We start from the raw sequence: 11,751 nt of genomic DNA, 5'->3' as shown, positions 1-11,751 counted from the left end.
GAAACTGCATTTCATATGCTGCCATTGGATTTATGAATAAAGCTGAGCTGCCAAAACTAAAATGTTTAAGGCCTTTCCTCTTACTGGGTAGGAGTAGGAAGACTTGAAACAATTTTCTTTCTGTGCCAAGAATATGAGAAACAAGTGCAACCACACAATTAATTTGACATGTTGAAAGCTCTGTTGCCTTAGCACACTGAGTATTTTCCCCTTGATTTTTTCATACCATTTTTCATACCTTAGTGTTTTCATGCCATTTTTCTCCTCCCTTCATCCTTCTCTCAATCATATTTGGCATCCTTGCTTGCTTTATCATGATACATATAGGTACTTTACTTAATGCTTGAATTATACTTTTCAAAAATAGCAATGATACAAAAAATGTGCAAGAATTCAAGTACTGTCACCGGAGGATAAGAGACCCCTTTGTCTGGAACAGATATGGTCAGGGGAAAGAATAATAGGAGTTTCAAGTTGCCAGACCAGTCTGAAGGACCTGGCAGGATTTGGTTGATTTTGTATGTATCAAATACACATGTAAACATTTCACAATACCCAGAGCCTAAAAATGAGCCAAGTGTGCTGCCTTCAGAAGTCAGTGTTTACATGCCCTTAGTTCTGTAATACTCTTGTGAGTAACGAGTTTGTCCACAGCAGGAGCCACTGTGAAAGAAGAAACTTCCTCCTGAGAAAACTGCCAGGCAGGAGGTAGCACTGTCTCTCTTTAGGTTTAATGAATCAGAGATGGGAAATTCAAGTAGAAGGCAAATAGATTTTCCTTTTTCCTTAATAGGTGGTCTGGGAAAGTAGAGTAACAAAACCAAAAAATCCCCCACACACATTTACAAAGATGCAAAGAAAATCCTACCCAGTTTTTTGTTGTGAAGGGCATGGAGCTTTCTAATTTCTCAGTGAGGAACAAGTACAGGTGAGTTTAGGTTTATGAAATAAAATGGAGACAAGTTGAATGGGACTTGTACAAATATGGGTTCTGGATGTTATTTAGAGAGGAAAAATTAATTGCTGAGCAAGGTCCAGAGATGTAGGGAGAGCCAAAATGGGAGTTAAAATCAACGTATGTGCAGTAGGAAGCACCATCTGTTACCTTACACAGATGTAAATAAAGCTTGGGAGCGTGGGGACTGTGGGCCAAAGGTGTCTTTTGCCCCATAAAACTCAGTTTTTTTGAACTGTGCCTTTCTTAATCTTTAGCCTAGTGCTGCATTCCCATTCTTGACATGCGACAGGTTCCTGATATGTTGTTGCTATTGGCAGTCAGCCTCTGCTGCTGCCATTTCCTAATTAAATGGAGGATACTGGGTCAGGCGATTCCCCAGCATCAGCTCACAGGGCTGAATGTCTCCTAACACAGTGAAGAATTATCTGCCACGTGCAAGAGCCTGTTCCAGTGCTGTGTTTGTCTTCATCACTTGCTTACTGCAGATTCCAGCTTCCCTTTGCACTCCTCTCCCCGGTCTGCGGGGAGGCAGAGGCAGCAGCCCAAGTGCCAGCATAGCAAGAGGGAGGGAGCTGCTGTTTCTCAGAAGGGAGGCAGAGCACCGGGCAAGTCTGTTCTGAGCAGCTCCATCTTCTGGTTCCAGGGACAAGTTAGAGATTTTTAATGGTTTGGGTTTGGAAAAGACAAAGTAACCCAGTTGTAATGGATTGGTACTTAAAAATGAGAATGAGAAAATTAGAAAAACAAGAATGTTCTTTTGAGTTGTAAGGGGAGCTCAGTTAGCCTATATAAGTAATGGAATCTCACTTCCAAACTTCACAATTGCAATCTTCCTGTTCTAAGTGACTGAGGTATTTCTCCTGCTGGCCCACAGCCCTGCATTACTCAGTGGAGTTGCCATATGCTTGCAAATGTTACATCTTCAGGTGTAAGTGTTCCCGTATCTACTAAATTAGTAAAATTTATTTGCCCAGATAAGGAGTTTACAGCTTTCATTCTATTTGCAAGATTTTCTCCTCACATGTGTATCTTTAAGTTATAAATCAGCAATACTTTTATTATGAACTTTGCAGTCTACGAGAGTACAGACATCAACTCATGCAAGACTGAATTACACTTTTTTTTTAATTAGACTTATTTAAAAAAAAACTGATCAAAGATCTACACAAATTATTTAGGGTCCAATTTTTAAGGGAGCGTCTATCACTAGTGCAGTGATCTAACATCATTTTCATTGCCACATTCCATTTTGCTTCCCTTTTGTATCCAGAGGTGCTTCAGCTACCATATGGCTTAGCTAAAGCGCTCACTTAAGAAAACCAAAAATCTGAGGGTTTACATATAATCTGGCATTGAGGTCTTGTTATGTTTTCAGGTGGATCTGCTGGAGCAAGTTAAGGTCTTGCTTCAAGCTTTCATCACCTCTTTCCACCCACCTCCAAACCTGTATCAGTTCTTTGGGCACAAATGGCTTTCAGGTGACTAAGTTCAGGACATAAGATCCACTAAAATGACAGTACAAGCAAGAGAACTAAAAGCCCTGTATTTTTTAGCAGGATCACATCCCTGTTTTAGTTTGGTGTGGCATAAGCAGGAACAAGGAGACAATTCACAGGTGGTAGAGCAGATCAGGTAAGAGTTTGGGATAAGAGAGAATGTTAACTGCCTATGTTGCTGAAAAGAAGCTGCTTTCAAAGGACATTTACATGAGCTCTTTAGCATCACAGGCTTCCACAGACCCAGAGTACTGGAATTTGTCTATTTCCCTTTATCTGTGGGCAGAGTTGGTGATGAAACACTGGATGATTCATGAGATTTGTCTTCTCACAACATGCTGTGTGAGACACATTTGGAGATTTATGGCCTGCATCTTTAGCCTTGTATGATCTCCGAAGGTAAACCTGCCTTGAGGGGTTTGCTACTGCAGCTACCAGCATCATGTTAGATGCCCAGACACTACAGCAGCAAAACACAGTAGTAATTGTTTTGGAAATAACAGAAAAGAGCAGATTATTTAAAAGCTTCTTGACACCACTACCCTTCACAGCATAGCAATTACTATGGCAAGAGACAGCACCAGCAACTCTCAGAAATATCCCACCTGAAAGTGACTTCCTGCTTTGAGTAGTGCTTAAACAGTTGAGTGAATCCCAGCTACAGTGCACCAGAATGCAGAGGAGGTTAGCAGGTGTGCAAGCAGAGAGTACACAGCTTTTATCAACCCAGGCAGACTTGTTTTGCCATGAAAGACACCAGCAACTAGAAGAAAACCCCAAACTGACCATAGTGACAGACAATTGATAAAGGGAGTTTTATTAGATGAAAGAGGAAGATCTAGTGAATAGGTTCCAAATGCTTTTTGCTTCCTATGGACCAATGATACAGGGTAAGAAGCTTGTTAAACAACTGAACCCACTCCAACACATTCCATGAAGGTATGGATAAAATACACTTCCCCACATCCTACAAAATAAGGCAAACTGGGCTATTTCTAGAAAGAAAAAATGCATGTAAAAACACTTAAAAATTCAGGCGGTCTTTGTATGCAAGAGAGGAACAAATTACAACCATTGTGATAAAGTTTGCAAGTCACTTATTATTCTTTGTAAAGATTTAGGCACAGATAATTAATGCACCACATTGTTCTGTATCTCTCCCCACCTGAAAACAGATGATACCGATAAAAAGCTCCCTCCCATCCAAAGCTGGCTGTCCTAAACTCCAGTATCTTTCATTGCTGACGACTCAAACCAGAAGGAGCATATGTTCGAAGTAGATGATCTTTCTTCATGTCCAGTTTCACAAGGTGTTAACATTATCCTCATGACCCATGTTATGTGGGCAGACAAATTGCTTCCAAATCAATTACAGCCTTGAATTTAACATGGTTGATTTTTGACAAAGTCCATTCACTGATAATTAAGAACATCTTTTCAGAAGTTGGTAGGTACAAGTACATTGTTCATGCAACCTACTAGAAGTTGTGCCATAGTAATGGTAAGTGAACAAGACAATTTATAAACTTAAATTACCAATACGTTAATTAAAGTGGAGTCAGCTAAATCCGTTTGGGTTCTGTGTTTATTTCTGAATTAAATAGGGTTCAATTTCTAGACTGTCTTACAAATCAGATTAAACTCCTTTTTTTTTTAAACAAAATAATTCTTAATCGTTTAAAAACACCACTAAAAAGGTATATGATAATCCAAATTTCAAAACCCTGTCTTCAATGTATTTTTTCCCATTAGCATATAAAAAAGGGGAAAATTGTCATGCAAATATTCTGAACAGTGTGACAATACTCAGTAGAGCCATCAAACACATGAACTCTTCGTTAATCATTTTGGCTTTCCTTTTAGTAGCATACAAGTCAGAGTCTAATCTCAGTTGCCCAGAAGTACATGAAATTTAATTTCTTTTTTAAAAACCTCCAAAAGCACCATGCCAGAGCTACTCTATTTCCACTTCAAGTCACATATTAGTGCTATATGATCAGAAGGATGTGAAACACTTGGCAAAGCCTGGTGGGTTGTTATTTCTTCATGACTTGGCAATGGAATAACTTGTTCAACCTCTAGAGCATTTCTGTCAATGAAAATGTAGTCCAGACATCCATGAAACCCACCAACATAGTTTGTATAAGCAGGTTCTCCACAAGCACTTTGCAGTTTGAAAGGATGGCTTAGAGACATACTGCACCTTTCTTCCTCCCCATTTGAGACCCAGTCTTCATGGTCTTCAGCAATGCCACCACTGCTGATAAAACTGTAAGCTCCTGACGAGGGTGTGCTGTTAAAATCTCCACAGAATATGACTGGGATCCTGGGATACAAGTCACATGCTACGTGCTTGATGTGAGACATGGCTACAGCAATTTGGATCAGACGGATGTTCCCACCTAAGGACATAAAAAAATATTATTTCAAATAATGCAGAACAGCACTGGGGGTGCTTACCTGAATTTTAGAATCGTTTTAATGAATTAAGAAGCCTTTGAAGTTTGTTACTGTGAAAATTTTTGGGTAACAGACAATTTCAACTTAAACTCACTCATGCAAGAACTCTGAAGCTTTAAAAACCCATACAGCAGTTTTCCATTTCATGGCAACCATCCTAATAATATTCCCAAAAAGGCACAGAACCAAAAGAAAACTAACTGAGAAGAATCTCTCCTAACAGCTTCTGGAGCCCAATCTGGTTGCCACTCCTGGCAGTACTGTGGGAGAACTCCATATTCAACAGGTCTGGGAAACCATAAGCACACACAAAGCTCTCTCTATTTTATGGTCTGTTTTTTGGGTGAATTGTGTGTACTGTGACTTGCCTTGCTTTCATCTGGATTCTACTGACTCCTAGGCACACTAGAAAAATAAATATATAAACAGACCTAGGAGTCTGGCTTGATTTCACCTAGGTAAGAAGTGAGGCAGAAGAAAAGGCTTCAGTTCCAGAAGAAAAGGCTATAGCTGCAAAAGAATGGTGGGAAATCTGTTCTCCCAAGGAAGAGCAAAAACCTTTCCAAACCTAGTTATCCCTACATGCAGGAATGTGCCAAAATTACCTTTGGGGTGCCAGTATAGGTGGGTATTTGCTACACAAAGCTTCCTGGAAGGATCAGTTGTAGACTGAAGAACCAAAACCTTTAAGAGAGAAAACAGTCTTTGTTAAGTCTTAAACAGACTTATTGGTTATACATTTTAAAATGTACTAGTCAGCCTATACCTTCATGGCAATCCAGTTCAAAGAATCTGATGCTTATAACCAGTAAACACAATTCAGGAGTAGTACTCTCCAATAATCTTCTATATAAGGTCTGGGTATCAGCCAAAATATTACCACTACATCATTTAACAAACATTCTTTTGACTGTGTCTCGTTTGGCCATAGTTTTTCATAAGATATAGTTCACACTGTACCATTCTGAAACACTTTTGCATTCACTCTCTGCAACAGAGAGTGAAAAATGGAGCTAAATTTCCATTTTTAGCAAGGAAATGTAGCATTTCTTAATTGTTAAATTGAACAAAAATTTGGAGGTGATTTCAGTTATCAAAGAAATCCGGTTAGGCCTACTCAGTCCACGAGCAGGAAACTTTTACTGGTGTTTCTGCAATACCCGACACAGCCTTTTATCTTACACACTTGTACTTGCACAACAGCCCTGTGGGCAGACCCTCTGGCATCAGGAAGCTCACACAACACTTGTCCAACCTTATTTGATCCCTCCTGCCACTTGCTAAAGAGGCATTATAAAACATACTCAACCAACTTACCTAAACTTGATGTATAAGATCTAAGTAGTGAAACATTGGTTGCCAATACCACCAGCCAGGAATCACTACCTGGCCCAGAATCTCAACAGCTGTCTTCATTTTAAAGCAAAATAATACTGCCTTTTTTTACCAAATCTCAGTGTTTTGGTTTTGATCCTAAGTTGATCTTCTCCTCTATCCATTACCCTAGCTAACAGAGAACACAGTTCCATGTTTCAAATTCTTAACCCATCATCTCCCTTCTGTTGCTTGAGGCTCAACAACACCGGCCCAGCTGCACAGTGGGAGAGGAGAAAGGGGGAAAAAGCAGGTGTGTCAAAGCTGGTACCTGCAGCACAGAGGACCTCTGCAGCACCTTCTCCTGCACCAGGGGGTACTTGGCCAGCTGCTCACACAGCTCCCTGTGCAGCGGCTCTGAGAGCAGGGCTTCGCTGAAAGCGATATCGTGCTGGCTGAGGAGACTGAACTTGTCCCTGCGATAGAAAGTGGCCAGGCCTTCGTGCTGCTTCTCCTTAATCCTGAACAGCCCCTCCAGTCCAAACGCATCCAGCGCCGGGGCCAAGCTGTCCACGAAGACAGATTTATCCACCTCCTGCAAGCAGATGAGGTCGGCGCTGTAGCCCACCAGCTCCTTCTTGAGCAGGTTCTGGCGGTAGTCGATCTCCAGGGCGTAGGGAGCGCAGTACGGGTAGAGCACGGTGCGGGAGAACTCCGTCTGCGCGTAGGTGTCGGCCAGGATGTTGTAGGACACGGCGCGCACGGAGCCGCGGCCGCAAACCTTCCTGGTGTAGAGGTGCCGGGCGTCGAAGGTGCAGGCGCCGGGCCCGGCCTCCACGGGGCCGCTGCTTTCCACCTCGAGGGCCGGCCCGTAGCGCTGCTCCCCGTCGCCGGGCGTGCAGCGCAGCTTCAGCCGCAGCCCCACCAGCGCGTTCGACGGCGTGAACACGCGCCCGGCCGCCGCCGTCTCCACCCAGGCCTCGGCAGCCGCGTCCCCGCCGCCCGCGGGGCGCTGCTCGCGGAACCAGCGGAACAGGCAGTGCTGCGGCTCGGCGAACTCGGCGCTCACCTTGGGGCACACGGGGAAGCCGGCGAGGAGCGAGCGCGGCAGGCGGAGCTCGGTGAGCGCGGGCGGGTTGCGCTCCACGCGGTACCGCGCGTCCCCGATGTGCAGCACGGCGCCGTCCTGCCAGGCGGCCGCGTTCGGCAGCTCCTCGGCCACCGCCGCGCCGTCGCGGGAGAACAGCCGCACGGCCGGCACCGCCGCCTCGCCCTCCGCGCCGCCCTCCGCCCGCGCCTTCTTGCTCTTCTTGCCCGCCTTGCCCTGGCCCTTAGCGGCGTTGGTGGCGATGCGCGCCAGCGCCCGCCCCAGCGGCTCCGCCTGGTCGCGCTGCATGTGCCGAGCGCTGCCGTCGGGCAGCACGAACCGCAGGCTCAGCTTGGGCTCGGACGGCACGCAGCGCACCACGGCGCGCTCCATGGCGGCGGGCGGGCGGCCGTCACCGCCGTGCGGGGGTGCGGCGGGGGAGCCGCGGAGGCTCCGGAGGGCGGAGCGGAGCCGACGCCACATGGACCCGGCGCCGCGGCGGCTTCCGCGGGGCGCGGCCGGAACCGCGGGGCGGGGCGGGGCTGCCGCTCCGTCAGCGCGCGCAAGGGGCGGGGCCGCGCGCTGGCCGTGAGGCAGCGCCGCCTGCCGGTGCCCCGTGCCGGTGCCCGTGCCCCGCTCCGGGCGTCCCGCGGCTGCCGTGCCCGCCCCGCCGTTAACGCGCCGGCGCGGGGCGGGCAGGCCGGCCCGGGAGCCCTCGGGCTCTGCTGCCCCAGCGGCCAAACTCAGCGCCGCTTCCTGGCCAGCAGGTGTTCGAGCCGTGGGCGGGCCTCCTTCATAACGCCCCGATGTTGATTGCCTGTAGATAAATCCTTTAGCGTCCAGGGTTTGGGTTTGTGTTCTGTTAGTGAGAAAACATTTCATGGCTGGGTTGAGACCTTACGCTGGATAGTCCCGGGCAGGGAGAGCCGCCCTAGGAAGGTGTCCAGGACTGTGGAAAATGGACATGAAATTCCCTCCCGCTGCTCCCTCAGCATCTGCGTGTGGCGCTCTTCCCACACAGACACAAAATTAGCGTTTTAAAGCCTCTTTTGTCAAGTGCGGGCAGGTATGTAGCAAACCTGTAGAGTTCCTTACAATAGAAATTGAATTGTTGTACGAAAAGGAAAAGTTTAGCAACAGCCACCTGATGCCGAAGGGCATTATATTTATACTTTTTTCAAGCATTCTTGCAGTGATCTGCTTGGTGCAGGCAGGGGCTGGAGCAGAGGGAATTTCTGACTCTCTCGGGTTGTGCCAACCCTGTGGAAGACCGGGATGTTCAAAGTAAGGTTTTTCCAAGTTTTTTGGTTTTTTTTTTAATCATCACGAGAGGCCCGCCCTCGGCTCCAGGGCAACCGCGCCGTTGTCCGAGCCGGGGCCGCGGCGCCGGCGGGGCTGAGCGGCGGAAAGCCCGTGTCCCGGAGTCCTAGCCGAGTCCTTTGGGTCCCCTGGTGCTTTTTGAGGACATACCACTGATTCAGGAGGTAGCTTTGGCTTTCTGCTCCCCTGTGGGAAGCTGTTGAAATTGGTGAGTTTGTGCATCATGTTTCCAGGGGAACCCGACCATCAGTCTTAGGAATAGCCCTACTCAGGCAATTAATCCGCCACAGAAGAGCGATCTTCTGGTTGGACCTTGTTGAACCTTAGCCCAGTCGCAGAACACATAGTTGTGGGGGTTTTTCCTTCCTTCCTTCCTTCCTTCTCTTCCTTCCTTCCTTCCTTCCTTCCTTCCTTCCTTCCTTCCTTCCTTTTCTTTCTTCCTTCCTTCCTTCCTTCCTTCTCTTCCTTCCTTCCTTCCTTCCTTCTCTTCCTTCCTTCTCTTCCTTCCTTCTCTTCCTTCCTTCTCTTCCTTCCTTCTCTTCCTTCCTTCTCTTCCTTCCTTCTCTTCCTTCCTTCTCTTCCTTCCTTCTCTTCCTTCCTTCTCTTCCTTTTCTTCCTTCCTTTCTTCCTTCCTTCCTTTTTTCCTTCTTATGTCAGGCTCTGTATGTACACACTTTCCCTTGAACTTTGCCATTTTATCATATAAACTACTGTTTTCTTTTTTGAAGCAACTGTCATATCTAAACTGTGGAGATCCCTGAGGTGACTTCATTTTATACCTTATGTACATTTAACTTAATAGATGCATGTCTTAAACTCCTTTCTGGACAGGATTGTGTTCTAGAATTTTGGTTTTGTTACGGTTTTAGATGGAGCACCCAGACGAAGCAACCTCCAGTAAACGGACGTTGAGAACTTTGTTTCGTCCTGCTGCTTTACCTACACCAAGCATATCTGAAACATCACCATCACAGAAGAAACTGTTGGCATACCACAAAGGCAAGGAGCAGCAAAAGATGATTAATCAGCTACTGTGAGTTTAATATTATTCAAGACATGTTGAAATTCAAGTGGAAGAGACATTACACATTTGATATTTGACAAATAACAGTGTTTGTTTAATATAATCATAGTGAGATTTAGTGATCAAGGAGTTGGTAATGATGAAAAAATAGGTTGTGTCTGTTAAAAGTGCTAGCATTATTTTCATTGTATTATTTGTAGTTTTTCTGCACTTCTGATGCTGTGATTTACTCTAGAATTGATCGAGCTCTTGAAGTCTATTACACTTACATGGATGAAACAGATGAGAGATATGCTGCACCTCCTATCACAGAACTGCCTTCCACTGTGAGAAAGTATTGATTACATTTCCTATTTAGTTCTTTGTTATTGTGGCATTTATTTTCCCTCTTAGAATTTACTTCAAGATACTTGTTTTGCTCCTCAGTAATTCATAAATGTATTTATATACTCGGGTAATGCAATTGAAATGTATGCCTGTATATCTGTAGAATAAAGTCTTTGTTTAGGAATAATATTTGCTATATTTTATATTTCCAGTACTTTTGTTTCGATGTTCTTCATATATAATAATTTTCCATTTATTTTTATACAGATGGACAGTGAAAGACAACTAAGGGTGAGTTAAATTCTTTAATTTGCTTTTTTTGGTGTAGAAGAGTTAATGGCCCCTATTAAGAGAAATTGAGTATGTTATACAGAATTATTGTTATTAAACAAGAAGTAGTCTTGTTGTGGGAAATTGTGATAGGAGCAAAATAGGAATCCTGTATTGTGGTCCTGCACAGGGAAAGTATTTTTCTGTTTTAGAAAGAGCATCTATCAATAATTAATTTAACCTTAGTTAAAGATCTTTATTTAGGAAAAAAATCTAACAGGCTTTAGGATTTTTTTTCAGTTGAGGACATAGATTGTACCTTAGCGTTTACGAAAAGTAGTCTTTGACATCGTTCCCTTAATTTGAAGAACATGCACTAAACTTCATATTTGTGTATAACATTTAAAGTAAGACTTCATCTCTGAGAGCTAGTTGAAACTCAAATTAAGATTGAAATATTTATATTAAATAGCCTAAGGTAACACCAGTTTTGCCTACCAAACTAGTTTGCATAGTTTAGGCAAACTCATATGTAGAGGTTTTATAACAAAATTGTCAATCAAAAGCAGAAATACCTATTTCTTTGGCCAAGACCTACTCCCCTTACGGAGGATGTTTGTCCACACTTTTTGCCAGATAAATGTTTGTCCAAAGAACAATAACCTTAACCTCAAACTATTTTATTGTTAGCAATAAACTTCAGCAGAGAATCAAGGATAATGCCATACTGACAAGTACAGTATTTTATATTTTATCATTAAGACCGAGAGACCATGTTACCAACCACAGAGCAGTTTTTAGGGTATTAGTTAGTGAATGCTGAAAAGATTATATTAAATACACTGCCTTTAAGGAAATGAAGGTATTTTGAAATTAAGAAATTATGAATTAAAAGAGGCTTTTGCCAAGCCTAACACAAGAATACATGCATAGGTAGTTTTTAGATCTCTGCAAATCTTGTTCTTTCAGGCAGACTATCTCTTTTTGAAGAGCTGCGTGCAGAGTAATCCCATGGTTCCCATCCAGCAGCAGTGGCTGAGGTCCATGCTCACCATGGTGCCACAGTCACTTATGGAGGGCAGAGATAGAGAGCTGCTCACTGAAGACCTTTTAAAGGAGATAGTGAGGGATTATGAAAAAAGCATGCAAAGATGTGTGTGTAAGTACTACGGATTACTCAGCACTTATATCAATTTTAGTATATCTATTATAAACTCCATATTCTCGTGCTTAAAATAATTTTTATGGTTTGTTCTTTCAGCCAGGTGGGATCTTTGTAATTAACTACTGATTTAGCTTTTCCTGCCTTATCAAATGCATGTTGGTCATAATGTTTAAGGCAAAACTTGCTTATTTTATTTGAACCAGTAAAACGTTAACCAGCTGAAAGTACAGTTCAAGCAAAGACAAAGACAGCTGCAGACCTCGTGTAAAAATGTTGATTGCTGATGAACTAATTTCATTATGTCTTTAACCTATTTAGTTAATTTGAAGC

The 11,751-nt window shown here is 44.0% G+C and overlaps 2 protein-coding genes across 2 annotated transcripts in view; one reads left to right on the top strand and one right to left on the bottom strand.

Moving 5' to 3' along the window:
* Positions 1-3,245: 3,245 nt before the first annotated feature.
* On the bottom strand, positions 3,246-7,798 carry PDE12 (phosphodiesterase 12). The gene is made up of 3 exons (XM_021530633.2): positions 6,560-7,798; positions 5,520-5,598; positions 3,246-4,856 (listed from the first exon to the last, which is right to left on the bottom strand). The coding sequence occupies exons 1-3, from the start codon at positions 7,796-7,798 to the stop codon at positions 4,414-4,416; spliced, it is 1,761 nt and encodes a 586-aa protein (XP_021386308.1). The 3' UTR covers positions 3,246-4,413.
* A 2,455-nt stretch (positions 7,799-10,253) lies between these two features.
* Positions 10,254-11,751, top strand: part of DNAH12 (dynein axonemal heavy chain 12) — a 56,947-nt gene continuing 55,449 nt past the window's right edge. The window contains exons 1-2 of the mRNA XM_077786023.1: positions 10,254-10,277; positions 11,226-11,415. Of these exons, the coding sequence (XP_077642149.1) occupies positions 10,254-10,277; positions 11,226-11,415 (214 nt within the window). The remainder of the gene's footprint in view (positions 10,278-11,225; positions 11,416-11,751) is intronic.

Source organism: Lonchura striata, chromosome 12 (assembly GCF_046129695.1).
Source record: "Lonchura striata isolate bLonStr1 chromosome 12, bLonStr1.mat, whole genome shotgun sequence".
Taxonomy (NCBI): domain Eukaryota; kingdom Metazoa; phylum Chordata; class Aves; order Passeriformes; family Estrildidae; genus Lonchura; species Lonchura striata.
Note: the sequence above shows the minus strand (reverse complement) of the source record. Positions and strands in the feature narration are given on the sequence as shown.

Bases quoted from the DNA above. Each gene is read 5' to 3' on its own strand.
- PDE12 (XM_021530633.2), bottom strand. From the start codon at position 7,798: ATGTGGCGTCGGCTCCGCTCCGCCCTCCGGAGCCTCCGCGGCTCCCCC. The intron at 5,599-6,559 runs GTACCAGCTTTG...TCTCTCTTAAAG, and splicing joins AGAGGTCCTCTGTGCTGCAG to GTTTTGGTTCTTCAGTCTAC. The intron at 4,857-5,519 runs GTAATTTTGGCA...TTATGTCCTTAG, and splicing joins CCTATACTGGCACCCCAAAG to GTGGGAACATCCGTCTGATC.